Source organism: Lepus europaeus, chromosome 21, assembly GCF_033115175.1.
Source record: "Lepus europaeus isolate LE1 chromosome 21, mLepTim1.pri, whole genome shotgun sequence".
Classification (NCBI taxonomy): Eukaryota; Metazoa; Chordata; class Mammalia; order Lagomorpha; family Leporidae; genus Lepus; species Lepus europaeus.
In genome coordinates, this window is record NC_084847.1 from 25,920,390 (window position 1) to 25,936,276 (window position 15,887).

Consider the following 15,887-nt stretch of genomic DNA (forward strand, 5'->3'; position numbering starts at 1 on the left):
AGCGACATAGAGTCTGGCCTTCCATACTGATGTAATCCACATGCATACTTAAGATACACACTCCAGGAGCCCCACCCTGATCCATTCAGCTTTGCTTTTTCTTTCTTTACTTTAAAAGCATTAAAACAATTTTGGGAGGGGGAGATTGACAATCGCAGTGTGTATTCATAGGGTACAGTGTGCAATGTGAACTGATATCATCAGACGAGTCAGCATCTCCCCCACTGCTGTTGACCTACCCTAGAAGCAAACAGGTGACAGATGGCACCTTTTGGATAGTGATCTTGGTGGTTTGGGCCAGGAAGCGGGGTCAGGAGGGAGAGGGGGCTGTATGCAGTCCCAGGAGTGAGGTCAGGCACGGCCCGGTGATCACAGGGCCTCCGCCCTCTTCATTTGGGTCTTTGCAGACTTCTGCTTCCTACTTCTCTATTTTTGGTCCTGCCTGGCTTTGGTGGCTTCCTTGACGTGGCTCAGTGGAGCCTACGACCTCGCGACTCTCGCTCCTTCCAGGCCCCTGGCTCTTCCAGCCATGACTTACAGGATCCTTCTGCTAACAGGTGCACCTGGGGCTTGGGGTGGGGGAGGGGGTGGGGTTCCGGGGGCTCAGGGTGGAGGAGGGGAATTTTTTGTTTTTGTGGGTGCTGAGAGATGAGTATGTCGGGGTTGGATGTTGCAGGCAAAGGGGGTTTGGGGGAGGGTGATGGATGGAGGACCATCAGAGCGTAGAGTGAGAGCAAGGTGGGATGGCCAGGAGGGGCAGAGACGGTGCAAGGCCATTTGGTTGGTCTCTTCACTTCTCATATCAGGAAACAGAGGCCCAGAGAGGTGAGGTGAGCTACCCATGGGTACCCAGCTGCTGGATCCTCCTGCTGTGGTGTTTCTTTTTGGATTCCACCAGACCCCGCCACCTCCCACCGGTCCCATTTCCCAAGGACCCGAGTATGGATGCTTGTTGAATGATGGATGACTCAAAATGATTCCAGTTTCTTTTTATGCCCATGTTTTGTTGAGGGGGGGCAGTGGGGAATGGGTCACAAAGGGAAGGAAATGATTGGAGCCATGTAGGAAGGAAATTGTCAAACAGAGTAAAGCTGTAGGAACTTGACCGTTGGGCAAGTCATTGGGGTGCTGGCACCAGTGGGAGAGCCCCTTGGTGTGCTCTCAGAGGCTGGCTGAGTCCACCCTACGCGAGCCAGGGTTGGAGATGGAACATGGGCAAATCCACTCCATGATGGAGGACCCTCGTTCTGTGAAACGCTGTCTTCCACCCCCCCGAACCCCATTTATCTCACTAACAAACCTGCATTCAAAAAGAATTGTACTCAGCAACTCCATTTCTGAATTCCCTTAACAGTTACATGGATACTTCACCAAGTCCTTGGAAAAGTGGAACTGAAAGAGAAGTTGTTGGGGGTGCAAAAAATTTTGAAATCTATGCATAGTTTTTTTTTTTTTGAAATCTATGCATAGTTTTTTTTTTTTTTGAAATCTATGCATAGTTTTTTTTCTTTTTCCATGAGCTTCCTGGAGCCTCTTGGCCTGCAAAGGCTGAAACATTTGCTATCTGGGCTTCTATAGAGAGGAGGACAGGAGGTGTAGACTTCCCAGGCCGGGGCGGGGGAAGCTGGACTGGAAGGTGCCCGGAGCAGGCAGGTGTACCCTTCCTATACTGATCCTCGCCCCTTGTTCTCCCTCCAGCCGTGGCCTTGTGTCATGGGTTCAACCTGGACACCGAAAACACAATGACCTTCAGTAGAAACGAGAAGGGCTTCGGGCAGAGCGTGGTCCAGTTTGAAGGCTCCCGGTAAGCGTCTTGCACAGAGTCCCCTCCCTCACAACACTTTCTCTCTGAGACTTAAATTCATGTGGAAAAAAAAACAATTAAAAACAATTTACTGGGGTTGGTGCTGTGGCATAGTAGGCTAAGCCTCCACTTGCAGTGCCGGCATCCCATACGGACACTGGTTCGAGACCCGGCTGCTCCTCTTCCAATCCAGCTCCTTGCTATGGCCTGGGAAAGCAGTAGAAGATGGCCCAGGTGCTTGGGCCCCTGCACTCACATGGGAGACCCAGAGGAAGCTTCTGGCTTCTGGCTTCGGATTGGCCCAGCTTTGGCCGTTGCAGCCATTTGGGGAATAAACCAGCAGATGGAAGACCTTTCTCTCCATCTCTCCCTCTCTCCATCTGTAACTCTGCCTCTCAAAAAAATAAATAAAATCTTAGAAAAAAATTACTTACTGATTTTGAAAGGCAGAGTGACAGAGAGGAGAGAGAAAATCTTCTATTCACTGATTTCACATCCCAAATGCTCACAAAAGCCAGGGCTGGACCAGGCTGAAGTCAAGAGCCAGGAGCTCTGTCCAGGTCTCCCATGTAGCTGGTGAGAATCTGAGTATTTGGGCCCCATCTTCTGCTTCCCAGGTGCAGTGGTAGGAAGCAGAGTAGCTGGGATTCAAACTGGTGCTCTGATATGGGATACAGGCATTCCAAGTGGCAGCCCAGGCTGTCTTGTGTTGATTTTTTAGACCGGGTAATAGTCTATAAAAGGATGTTATAAGTCAAATCCTCTTTGTCACCCTCCTCCCGCAATTCCCTCCCCAGGAGAGAGGATGGCTGATTGTTTCTGGTGTGCTCCCCTGGAGAGATCCCACACCCGCCTAGGTCACCTCCCTCACCTGACCCTGCACGCACTTGGTCGCTACGTTCCCTGTGCGTGGCAGCCTGCCTGCTGCCGGCGCCTCTGTTTGCAGGTGACTTTTCCTGGGTGCGGCCCCGCCCACTTGTCACTTGCTCGTGCTGCTACCACGGCCGAATCAAGTAGCCGTGCCAGCGACTTCACAGCAGGCAAGGCCTCATTTACGGCAGGGATAATTACCTTCATTTTTTTTTAAGATTTATTTTATTTATTTGACAGACAGAATTACAGAGAGATGTAGAGCCAGAGAGAGAGAGAGAGAGGTCTTCCATCCACAGGTTCACTCCCCAAATGGCCGCAACGGCCAGAGCTGAGCTGATCTGAAGCCAGGAGCCAGGAGCTTCTTCCAAGTCTCCCATGCAGGTGCAGGAGTCCAAGGACTTGGGCCATCTCCCACTGCTTTCCCAGGCCACAGCAGAGAGCTGGATCAGAAATGGAGCAGGGGCCGACGCTGTGGCGTAGTGGGTAAAGCTGCCACCTGCAGTGCTGGCATTGCATGTTCTTGCTGCTCCACTTCCAATCAAGCTCTGCTATGGCCTGGGAAAGCAGTGGAAAATGGCCTGGGTCCTTGAGCCCCTGCACCCACATGAGAGACCCAGAAGAAGCTCCTGTCTCCTGGCTTCAGATTGGGACAGTACCAGCTGTTTCGGCTAATTGGGGAGTGAACCAGTGGATGGGAGACCTTTCTCTCTCTCTCCGCCTTTCCTTCTCTCTCTGTATAACTCTGCCTTTCAAATAAATAAATAAATAAATAAATAAATAAATCTTAGAAAAAAAAAAGAAGTGGAGCAGCCAGGACTCGAACTGGCAGTACCTTACAGCAAACTGGGGCAAGTCTCAGTTCCCATCCTGCACCCCTCCCCCCACCTTAATCTGACTCCATCAGATGCAAGTGTAAAGAGATAAAGACAAAGGCAGAAAGTGCTTGCACCCTAGTCTGTCTGGAGGCAGGACTGCGATTCACAATTGCTTTGCAGTCAATCTCTCTGAGGATTCTTATTTTATTTATTTGAAAGACACACACACGCCGGCGCCGTGGCTCAACAGGCTAATCCTCCGCCTAGTGGCGCCGGCACACCGGGTTCTAGTCCTGGTCAGGGCGCCGGATTCTGTCCCGGTTGCCCCTCTTCCAGGCCAGCTCTCTGCTGTGGCCCAGGAGTGCAGTGGAGGATGGCCCAAGTCCTTGGGCCTTGCACCCCATGGGAGACCAGGAGAAGCACCTGGCTCCTGCCTTTGGATTAGCGCGGTGCGCCGGCCACGGCGGCCATTGGAGGGTGAACCAACGGCAAAGGAAGACCTTTCTCCCTGTCTCTCTCTCTCACTGTCCACTCTGCCTGTCAAAAATAAAAAATAAATAAATAAAAAAAACTTAGAAAGACACACACACACACACACGCACACAGATATCTCCCATCTTCTGATTCACTGCCCAAAAAACTCCAACAGCCAGGGCTGGGACAAGTTGAAGCCAGGAGCTCAGGGCAGGCTTCACACAGTGTGGCAGGGACCTGAGTACTCTGCCTCCCAGGGAGCGCATTAGCAGGATGTTGGAATGGGGAACAGAGCCAGAACTCAAAGCCAGGCCCTTGGATCTGGGATGTGAGCATCTCAAAAGGCATGTTAATCGCTCTGCCGAACGCCTGCCCCTAGATCTCTTCTTAGTGGGGGTGTGGGGGTTTGCACACTTCGGCAGCGTGGACAATGCTGTCATCTTGCACATGAACAAGCATGTTTGGAAGTCAGTCCCTGGAACTGGGCTTGCTGGGTCGAAGGGCTATGCATGTCCATGCACTGCTCATAGATCCTTCGCCTCCCCCCTCCCCCAAGATATCTTGTGTAGGAATTTTGGAGAGCGCCTGCTTTCCCAGCCCTTTGCCACGCATCCTGAGCTGAGGTGGTATTGCAACGCACAGGTTTCCTCTGGCTGTGAGAGCGGGTGTTTCCTTTCCCTTGAACACCTGTTTCTGATCGGTTGCTCGTTTTTCGACTGTTTTGCCCTTCCTGGTTTGTAGGAGCTCTGAGTACTCTACCAGGTCTGCACTGGATTTAACCAACTGCATGATAGGTTTTTGTCGCTTTTGAATGACCCCTTGGTTCTGTGTCATTCTTAGCAAGATCTTCTCCATTCCATTCTCAGACTTAACATTTTCCCATTTGTTTTTTTTTTCCCCCTTCAAGGCTGGTTCTCCTTCCAGTTACGGAAATTCAGGAATCGGTGTGTGGGTCAGCGCAGAACTTCTCATGGTTTTTTCCTTCTCCTCTCACGTCTGTTCCTGCCTCTTCCCCAGGGTGGTGGTTGGAGCTCCCCAGGAGATAATGGCTCCCAACCAAACAGGTGGCCTCTACCAGTGCGACTACAGCTCGAACTCGTGCGTGCCCATCCAGCTACAGGGTGAGCCCTGCACCTGCCCCAGCCCAGGGATGGGACCCACCTGCACACATACCTGGACTTACCTGGCATTCCTGAGTTCTGGGAGGTGCAGGGGTCTGCTCCCCAGCCTCTGTTCTGTCTGCAGAGTCCCCCAGATACCCTTAGGAAGCCCCCCCTTCCATGACCCTGGGTGTCCCAGGGGACCCCTGCCCAGCCTTTCATCCCCCTGAGGGTGATTGTGTGCATATCTGTCCCCCCAGTCCCCCCAGAGGCTGTGAACATGTCCCTGGGCCTGTCCCTGGCGGCCTCCACCAGCCCCTTTCAGCTGCTGGTGAGTTGTCTTGGAGGGCACTCAGGGGGAGGCGTGGGGACCCGGGGCTGTGGGCCTGGGGGCCTTGTGGAGGTGCCAGGGTGAAGGAAAGGACAGAAGCAGGGGCGGCTCCTTCCATGGGCACCCTTCCCCCTCCCCCCAGGCCTGCGGCCCTACTATGCACCAGTTTTGCAAAGAGAACACGTACGTGAATGGCCTCTGCTTCCTGTTTGGATCCAACCTGCTGCAGTCACCCCAGAGGGTCCCAGAGACCCTCAGAGGTAGGTCGCTGGAGTGCGGGGGCAGGGGTGGGGTGGAGTAGGAGCTAGCTGAGGCCTGGCTGAGGTCTGGGGGTGAGGGTGAGGGTTGGGGAGCCACGTTCCATCAGACAGGGGTCCAGGGGAGGTGCTAGGGTCCTACACTTTCAGGAAAGTCCTCATGCAGCCACTCATCTCGGAGCGAGGAGCAGACAGGTTCTTACAGATGTCCTGATCGTTGTCATCTGAGTGGGGCCTGAGCCTCCCAACCTTGGTCTTTGATGGTCTCCACGGCGCGGCCCTCACCCACCTCCGAGATCCCCCCAGCTCTTGCACTGCTGCAGCTGCTCCAAGAATCCACTCCAGCTGTGCCTGCCCCAGGGCCTTCGTACTCGCTCTTCCCCAGTTCTCAGCAGACAACCCGTCGTTGCCATCTCAGCTCAGATGTCACCTTTCTGAGGAGGCCTTTCCTGTGTGGCTTTCTAATCGTTTCCACCATCACTTCCTGCCACACTGCTCTATTCTACCATCTTTCTAGCTATTTATTCACGCCTGTCCTTCCTTCTGTAGCGTAGACAGAGGGGATATTGTCTAAGCTTGTTCACTGCTGTATGCCCTTGTAGCAGAACCAATCACCCCTGACCTCAGTGGCCACCAACACTTATGATCTCAAGATTTCGCTAAGTCAGGAAGCTGGGGATGGCTTAGCCCCTGCCTCTGCCTCAGCTTCAGAGCCTCTTGTGAGCCCGAAGTCTGGTTGTCCAGCCAAGGTTCTGGTCTCAGCTGAAGGTTTGACTCGGCGAAGATCTCCAGTCTACCCTGTGGTGCTGCATGGGGGGTCCCGGTTCCTCCCTGGCCTTTGGCTGGGACCTCACTCAATTGCTTGCCACGTGGACCTCTCCATAGCTCACAAAGTAGACCTGGGTTCCCATAGAGTGAACCAGAGAGAGTGAGAGCCGGAGAGACCCGACCCCTGAGACAGGAGCCACAGTCTTTTCCTAACCTAATATCGGGAGTGACGTCTCGTGGCTTCTGTCGTATTCTATCCTTTCGAAATCAGTCAACAAGTTGCAGCTCACACTTGTGCATGGAGGTGGGAATCTTGGGGGACCACCCTCGGGGGTGCCTACCACAACCCTGCTCCCCAAACATTTGTTGATTGAAAAAGCAGGTGAGTGCATCTCCCCAAGGGCCTTCTTCAAGTTGCTTTTGTTCAACTGCGAGGCCATCTTTATCCTTGTCTCCAACTTGGCTCTGGAACCTAAGTAGATGTCCCAAAGTAGATGTGTCCACTTTCCCAAGCTCTGCTCCTCCATCCACAGAGAATACAGGGTTCTGTGCTGGCACCGACTTTGGCAGCGTCTTGCTGGTTGTCTGTCGGCTTTGCGTGACCCATCTTCCCATCTGGGCTCCTGAGGATCTCTCTAGCCACCTACGGAGCCGCAGCTCCTGTCATTACATTTTCTACAGGAGTTTGGGGTCTCCCCTTTTGCTAAATTGAACATGTGTGTGCTACCTGGACCCTAGTGTGGTGGGCTAGGCTGAGCCTAAATTAATTTTCCAGCCTCTTGTCTTTTACTTGGAGAAGAATTCTAAGTCCAGGCACAAACACGACCTGCAGTGTGACCAGCTTTATTTACAAAGTGAGAAAAATACACAGGCACTGGGAGCAGCAAGCCACAGAGCCGGGTAGCAGTCACGAGGCCCCTCCCTCTCCCCCTCACCCCGGCCACCTCCTCTCCCTCTGCCCCCAATGCCTTGAGCGGCTTCTCTGGTCTTTTCTGCATCTCCCCCCACCCCACCCCGTTCCACAGCTCTTCATCCCTGGAGGTCTGGCTTCTGTCCACCTTGCACACACCTTGCTCTTCACTGTGGTATCGCTGACCCTGTAAATGCCAAATGTTTTCCATCCTCATGTTCATTGACTTTTTCTTTCTTTTTTTAAAAAAATATTTCTTTATTCATTTTAGATGAGTGACAGAATCATGGAGAGAGAAAGAGGGAGGAAGGGAAGGAGAGAGAGAAAGAGAGAGAGATCTCCCAATTGCTAGTTCATTCCCCAAATGACTGCAATGGCCAGGGCTGGGCCAGGTTGAAGCCAGGAGCCAGAAGCTTCATCTGGGTCTCCCATGTGAGTGGCAGGGGCCCAAGCACTTGGGCCATCTGCTTCTGCCTTCCCAGGTGTATTAGCAGGGAGCTGGATTGAAAGTGGAGCAGCTGGGACTCCAACCAGTGTCTGATGTCACTGGCTGTGGTTCAATCCACAGTACCAGATTTGTGAATTTTTAAAACACATTTTCCATAACCACCATTGTAGTCAGGATACTCAAAAGTTCTGTTATTCCACTCAAAGTCCTTCGTACTATCCCTAGATGGTCAGATTTCCTCTCCCTTCACTCCCAACCCCAGGCACCGCTGATGGATTCTCTCTCACTGCAATTTTGTCTTTTCAAAAATGTTACACAAATAGAATCACAGCCTTTGAGATGAATCCGTCTTGCTACACAGGTATCAGCTGTATCCATGCAGTGTGTGCAAGTCATCCATTCCTTTTTCCTTGCTGAGTAGTGTTCTACTGTATGGATTTGCCACAGTCCCATTCACCAGATGCTTACATTATTTCTAATGTTTGACACTCAGAGCTGTAGGGACTCACTGCCCTGGCAATCTTCCTAAATTGCAAGACAGCTCCTGTTGCCTTCTTTTCCTAAGAACCTTCCAGCTCTCCATCACTTGAGGGAGCTCCTCTGTACGAGTCAGTGTCTTAGCTGGGACAGCTATCACCGTCCAGTTAGGACAATGTGAAGAGGGTTGACTTAAAAAAGGTCTGATTGTAAAGGCGTCGTAGGCCTAAGGGAACCGTAGTGATAGTCCAGGAGCCCAGGGTGAGCACTGGCAGAGCTGTTACCTCCGGCTGATGGGACGGGCAGAGGGAGGAGTCACCTGAACCTGGAACGGGAGAGAGTGGGGAGCAGGGGTCTTCGGTTGAGGACAGAGATGGCCCAAGGCAGCCTCACAGGGAAGGGGCCAAGGGGAGAGTATTCTGACCTCACCCTCCTGTAAGCCTCCAATTGGCCAAATGCAGCCAGCAGCCAGGGGAGAAGGGAACCCAGCTGATGTGGGCCTCGGGGCCCCCTGCAGAGTGAAGGTAGAATGTAGCTTTGGGGGTGGGAGAAGAGGGAGGAGCACACCCACCCCCCTGCACCTGTGCCATTTGAGTTCCTACAACCCCTTTCTCCCTCTGAACTCTTGACCAACGATTTCATGTTCTTTACGATTTAGCCCAATAGCACCACTTCCCTCGAGTGCATTGGGAAGAATGAACCAACAATTTCTGTGCCAGTTGGTCTGGGTTTTAAATATATTTTATTTGTTATCAGTGTCCAGTCCCAACACCTTTGCAAACAGGTTCTCTTTTTCTCCACATCCTCACCAACACTTGATTATTCTTGGTCTTGGTGGTAAATAGCAGTTCTAATAGGTGTGAGGCTATGTCTCATTGTGGTTTTAATTTGGATTTCCTTGATGATTAAGTGATAGTGAACATTTTTCCATGTACCCATTGGCCATTTGTATGTCTTTTTTTTTGTGAAATATCTCTTCAGGTCTTTGCCCATTTTAAAGCCTTATTTGTTTTCAGTAATTTATTTTTCCAAAAAGTTTTAAAAAATGTTTATTTAAGTTATACAAGTTTCATGTATTTCATATATACAGATCTAGGAATATAATGATACTCCCAACCCTACTCTCCCTCCTGCCCACGCTCCAACCCCTCCTCCTCCTCCCTCTTCCATTCCCACTCTTAATTTTTACAAAGATCTATTTTCAATTTCCTTTATATTCATAAGTAAAAGAGTTCAACAAATAGTAGGAAGAAAATAACACTGCTCCCCAATGGGAGAAACAAGGGCTATAAACAATCATTGGATCTCAAAATGTCCATTTCACTCCAATACATTACATTTTAGTTACTCTATTAGTTAACTCGAATCAGGGAAAACATATGGTATCTGTCTTTTTGGGACTGGCTTATTTCAGTAAGTATAATGGTTTCCAGTTTTATCCATCTTGTTGCAAAACAGTATTTCATTTTTTTTTGCAGCTGAATAGTACTCCATACTGTATACATACCATAATTTCATTATCCAGTCAACAGTTGATTGACATCTGGGTTGATTCCATATCTTAGCTGTTGTGAATTGTGCCGCAATGAATGTGGGGGTAGAGATAACTCTTTTATATGCTGATATCTGTTGGTTAAAATCTTATTTTTATTATTTATTTATGTTTTGCTATTGAGTTGTTTGAACTCTTGATATTCTGGATATTAGCTTCTTGCCAGATATATAGACTGAAAACATTTTTTTCCCATTCTGTAGATTGTCTCTTTACTTCGTTGGGCAGAAGCTTTTCAGTTCAACACAATCCTGTTTCTCTAGTGTTGACTTTGTTGCCTGTGCTTTTGGGATCTTATCCAAAAAAACTGCTTATCCAGACCAGGGCCATGAGGAATTCTCCCATGTGTTCGTTTGGTGGCTTCCCAGTTTCCGGTCTCATATTTAAGTCTTTAATCCACTTGGAGTTGGGTTTGTTATGGTGAGGGAGTGCTTTACTTTCATTCTTCTGCATGTGCATAGTCCATTTTTCAAGAACAATTTATCGAAGGTACTGTCCTTTCCCCCACGTGTCTTCTCGGCACATTGGTTGAAACTCAGTTGTCTAGACCTGTGCGTTTATTTCTGAGCTCTCTGTTCTGTTCTGTGTCTGTTTTTATGCGAGTAACGTTTTTTTTAGCTTTATTTATTTATTTGAAAAGCAGAGTTGAAAGAGAGAGAGAGAGAGAGAAAGAGAGAGAGGACTTCCATCTGCTGGTTCACTCCCCAGTTGGCTGCAACAGCCAGAGCTGCACTGATCCAAAACCAGGAGCCAGGAGCTTCTTCCCAGTCCCCCGCATAGGTGCAGGGGCCCAAGGGCTTGGGCCATCTCTACTGTTTTCCCAGGCCACAGCAGAGAGCTGGATCTGAAGTGGAGCAGCCAGGACTTAAACTGGTGCCCATATGGGATGCTGGCGCTGCAGGCAGAGGCCTTACCTGCTACACCATAGCGAGGCCCCTAACATGGCGGTTTGGTTGCTGTTGTTTTGTTGTGTATTTTGAAGACAGGTACTGTGATGTCTCCAGCTTTGTTCTTTTAGGTGTTGCTTTGGCCATTTGGGGTCTTTTGTGGTTTCATTTTAAGGTTGTTTTGATTTATCTGAAGAATGTTATTGGTGTTTTTTTTTTTAAGATTTATTTATTTATTTAAAGTTAGAGTTACACACAGAGAGAAGGAGAGGCAGAGAGAGAGAGAGAGAGAGAGAGAGAGAGAGAGAGGCCTTCCATCCGATGATTCACTCCCCAATTGGCTGCAATGGCTGGAGCTGCGCTGATCTGAAGCCGGGAGTCAGGAGCTTCCTCTGGGTCTCCCATGTCGGTGCAGGGGCCCAAGGACTTGGGCCATCCTCCACTACTTTCCCAGGCAACAGCAGAGAGCTGGATCAGAAGTGGAGCAGATGGGTCTCGAACCGGTGCTTCAGGCCAGGGTTTTAACTCGCTGCGCCACAGCGCTGGCCCCTGTTATTGGTGTTTTGATAGGGATTGCATGAACTCTGTAGGGAGCTTTGGATATGATGGGCCTTTTGACAGTCTTTTTGTTTTTAAAGATTTATTTATTTTATTTGAAAATCAGAGTTGAGAGAGAGAGAGAGATATCTTCTATCTTCTGGTTTACTCCCCAAATGGCCACAATGACTGGGGCTGGGCCGAATCCAGGAACCAGGAACTTAATCTGGGTCTCCCATGTGATTGATAGGGGTCAAGCACTAAGACCATCTTCTGCTGCTTTCCCAGGCGCATTAGTGGGGAGCTAGATTGAAGTGGAGCAGCTGGGACTCCAACTGGCACCCATATGGACAATACTAATTAATCTTTTTTATTTATTTGAAAAGCAGAGTAACAAAAAGAGAAAGAGGGGGGAGAGAGAGAAGAGAGAAGAGAGGAGAGAGAGAGAGAAAGAGAAAGAGAGAGAGAGAAAGAGAGAGAGAGAGAGAGAGAGAGAGAGAGAAATCTTCCATCTATTCCCCAAATAGCCTCAATGGTCAGAAACCAGGAGCCTAGAACTCCATCAGAGTCTCCCACATAGGTGCAGGGGCCCAAGCACTTGGGCCATCTTCTGCTGCTTTCCCAGGTGCCTTAGCAGGAAGCTGGATCAGAAGTGGAGCAGCTCCAGTGCACAGATAAATTGCCAGCATCACAGGCAGCAGCTTACCCAACAATATTGATTTTCCCAATCTACAAATACAGGATGACTTCATTTATGTGTCCTTGGCAATTTCTTTTTTCCATGTTTTATAATTTTCAGGGTAGAAATCTTTCAAAACTCCTTGGTTTAATTTATTCCTAGCTGCCCCCCCGCCCCCTTTTTGGTAGCTATTGCAAATAGAATATGTTCTTGACTGTTTTTCAGAGAGCATATAAAACTCTACTGAATTTTGCATACTGATTTTGCACCCTGCAACTTGAGTGAAATCATTTTTGTGGCAGTTTTCTGGTGGAGTTTCTAGGGTTTTCTATATATAAGATCATGTTGTCTGCAAACCATGATGGTTTACTTCCTCTTTCCCAACTTGAATGCTTTGATTTCCTTCTGCCCAATTGCTCTGGCTTGGACTTCCAGTACTATGCTGAGTAAAAGTGGTCCAAGTGGACATCCTTGTCTTGTTCCACATTATAGAGGAAAAGTTTTCAACTTTTCCTTATTTGGCATCTTGATGTTAGCTGTGGGTTTGTTGGATATGACCATGTTGAGGTACAGACATTCTGTGCCGAAGTTTTTGAAAGTTTTTATCATGAGGGATGTTAAATTTTTTTTGGACAGGCAGAGTTAGACACAGGGAAAGAGACAGAGAGAAAGGTCTTCCTTTCTCTGTTGGTTCACCCCCAAAATGGCTGCTACGGCCAGCACGCTGCGCTGATCCGAAACCAGGAGCCAGGTGCTTCCTCCTGGTCTCCCATGAGGGTGCAGGGCCCAAGCACCTGGGCCATCCTCCACTGCCTTCCCAGGCCACAGCAGAGAGCTGCACTGGAAGAGGAGCAACCAGGACAGAACCGGCGCCCCAACCGGGACTAGAACCTCGGGTGCTGGCGCCACAGGCGAAGGATTAGCCTAGTGAGCCACGGTGCTGGTCGAGGGATGTTAAATTTTGTCAAGTGCTTTTTAAGCACTAATTCAAATGATCCCCTATGGGATGCTGGCATCACAGGCAGCCCCTTAACCCACTGTGCCACAGTACCAGCCCCAATAATGATCTTTGCCTCTTGTGACAATATTTAATTTTTTAAAGATTTATTTACTTATTTGAAGGTCAGAGTTACGCAGAGAGAGAAGGAGAGGAAGAGAGAGAGAGAGGTCTTCCACCTGCTGGTTCACTCCCCAATTGGCCACAATGGGTGGAGCTGCGCCGAACTGAAGCCAGGAGCCAGGAGCTTCTTCTGGGTCTCCCATGTGAGTGCAGGGACCCAAGGATTTGGGCCATCTTCTACTGCTTTCCCAGGCCATAGCAGAGAGCTGGATCGGATGTGGAGCAGCCGGGACTTGAACTGGCACCCATATGGGATTCTGGCACTACACACAGTGGCTTCATGCACTATGCCACAGTGCCAGCCCCGACAATATTTATCTTGAAGTCAGGTTAATCTGATAAAGTCATAGCTGTTTTCTTTTGGTTACCATTTGCATGGACTATCTTCTTCCTTTCCTTTCCTTTCTTTTTCTTTTTAAGATTTATTTATTTATTTGAAAGTCAGAGTTACACAGGGAGAGAAGGTGAGGCAGAGAGAGAGAGAGAGAGAGAGAGAGAGAGAGAGGTCTTCCATCAGCTGGTTCACTCCCCAGTTAGCTGCAATGGCTGGAGCTGCACTGATCCAAAGCCAGGAGCCAGGTGCTTCTTCCAGGTCTCCCACCCGGAGGCAGGGGCCCAAGGTCTTGGGCCAACTTCTACTGCTTTCCCATGCCATGGCAGAGAGCTGGATCGAAAGTGGAGCAGCTGGGACTCCAACCAGTGCCCGTATGGGATGCCGGCACTGCAGGTGGGGCTTTACCTGCTATGGCACAGTGCCAGCTCCCCCATCCCTTTACTTTCAGTCTCTGTGTGTTTTTAGGCTAAAGTGGGTCACTTGTAGGCAATAGATGAATTTCTTTTTTTAAAATTATTTATTTATTGAGAGGTGCACACACACACATACACACTTCCCAAATGCCTACAACAGCCTTCTAGGGGCTGAAGCCTCGAGCCAGAAACTTAATCTGGGTGTCCCATGTGGGTGGCAGGGACCTAACTATATGAGTCATCACCTGTGGCCTCTCAGGGTGCCCATTAGCAGGTTGTTGGATCAGAAGAGTAGCTAAAACTTGAAACTACACTCTCCTCTTTTATGTGTATACACACACACACACGCTTTTTATTTATTTGAGAAGGGGAGAGAGAGAAAGAAAAGAGAGAGGGAGAGGGAGAGGGAGAGGGAGAGGGAAAGGGAGAGGGAGGGGGAGAGGGAGAGAGAGAGGCAGAGAGGGAAACTGCTGGTTCACTCCCCAAATGCCAGCAATGGCCAGAGCTGGCTGGGCTGGAGCTGCGAACTGGCTACTCAGTCCAGCTCTCCCTTGTGGATGGCAGCAGCCCGATTACTTGAGCCTCCCAGAGTCTGCATGAGCAGGTGCCAGGAGCTGGAGGCAGGATTTGAGCCCAGGTACCCTGATGGGAGGTCTGGGTGTTCTCATCAGCTTCGTAACTGTTAGACCAAATGCCTGCCCGATTTTTTTTTTTTTTTGACAGAGTGGATAGTAAGAGAGAGAGAGAGACAGAGAGAAAGGTCTTCCTTTTTGCCATTGGTTCACCCTCCAATGGCCGCCGCGGCCAGCGTATCTTGCTGATCCGAAGCCAGGAGCCAGGAGCCAGGTGCTTCTCCTGGTCTCCCACAAGGGTGCAGGGCCCAAGCACTCGGGCCATCCTCCACTGCCTTCCCGGGCCATAGCAGAGAGCTGGCTTGGAAGAGGGGCAACCGGGATAGAATCCGGCGCCCCAACCGGGACTAGAACCCGGTGTGCCGGCGCCGCAAGGTGGAGGATTAGCCTGTTAAGCCACGGCGCCGGCCGCCTGCCCGATTTTAATTTTGATGTCACAATTGACGTCTTTTTATAAGATGTAGCTCTCAAATGATCATAGCTGTCATTATTTCGGACCATCTTGAGTTTTAATCTTTATATTTGCAGAAATCTTCCCCACAGGGAGAAGTCCCTTCTGTTTCCAAGCTGATGTTGGCTGTGGGATGGGCTGACCGAGCCAGGTGTTTGCTTCCATTCTCTGTGTGGCCATCTTGGTTTCTGTACTCCGTGGCATACCTGCTACTCCTTTGATAGACACTGATGCTTTCCTGTAGTTAATTGTCTTTTAAAAGTTTTTCCTCTCTTCCCTCCCTCCCTTCCTTCCTTCCAGGGTGGGGTGCACATTATCATTCAGAAGCTTGAACTGGGAGCAGAGCTAGGACTTGAACCCAGGCACTCTGATATGGGGTGTAGGCATCCCAAGTGGCATCTTTTTTATTATTTTATTTTATTTTATTTTTTGACAGGCAGAGTGGACAGTGAGAGAGAGAGACAGAGAGAAAGATCTTCCTTTTGCCGTTGGTTCACCCTCCAATGGCCGCTGCGGCTGGCGCGCTGCGGCCGGCACACCGCGCTGATCCTAAGGCAGGAGCCAGGTGCTTATCTTGGTCTCCCATGGAGTTCAGGGTTCAAGCACTTGGGCCATCCTCCACTGTACTCCCGGGCCATAGCAGAGAGCTGGCCTGGAAGAGGGGCAACTGGGACAGAATCCGGCGCCCTGACCAGGACTAGAATCTGGTGTGCTGGTGCCGCAAGGCAGAGGATTAGCCTATTGAGCTGCAGCGCCGGCCCAAGTGGCATCTTAACTGCTGTGCCAAATGCCTACTCTAATCACTTCTTGGCCACTTGGCTAAGATCAAGTGTAGTTATTCTTATCAAAATGCAGTAGTCTGGGGCCAGTGCTGTGTGGCCTAACAGGTTAAGCTGCTACCTGTAGTGCCAGCATCCCATAGGGATGCTGGTTTGATTCCCAGCTGCTGTACTTCTGATCCAGCTCTCTGCTAAAGTGCCTGGAAAAGCAGCAGAGGATGGCCCAAGTGCTTGGGCCCCTTTCCA

The 15,887-nt window shown here is 50.0% G+C and overlaps 1 protein-coding gene across 1 annotated transcript in view; it reads left to right on the forward strand.

Moving 5' to 3' along the window:
• Nucleotides 1–489: 489 nt before the first annotated feature.
• LOC133750238 (integrin alpha-M-like) overlaps nucleotides 490–15,887 on the forward strand; it is a 53,629-nt gene continuing 38,231 nt past the window's right edge. The window contains exons 1-5 of the mRNA XM_062179714.1: nucleotides 490–557; nucleotides 1,699–1,804; nucleotides 4,984–5,087; nucleotides 5,327–5,397; nucleotides 5,540–5,657. Coding sequence (XP_062035698.1) covers nucleotides 530–557; nucleotides 1,699–1,804; nucleotides 4,984–5,087; nucleotides 5,327–5,397; nucleotides 5,540–5,657 — 427 coding nt within the window. The 5' untranslated portion in view covers nucleotides 490–529. The remainder of the gene's footprint in view (nucleotides 558–1,698; nucleotides 1,805–4,983; nucleotides 5,088–5,326; nucleotides 5,398–5,539; nucleotides 5,658–15,887) is intronic.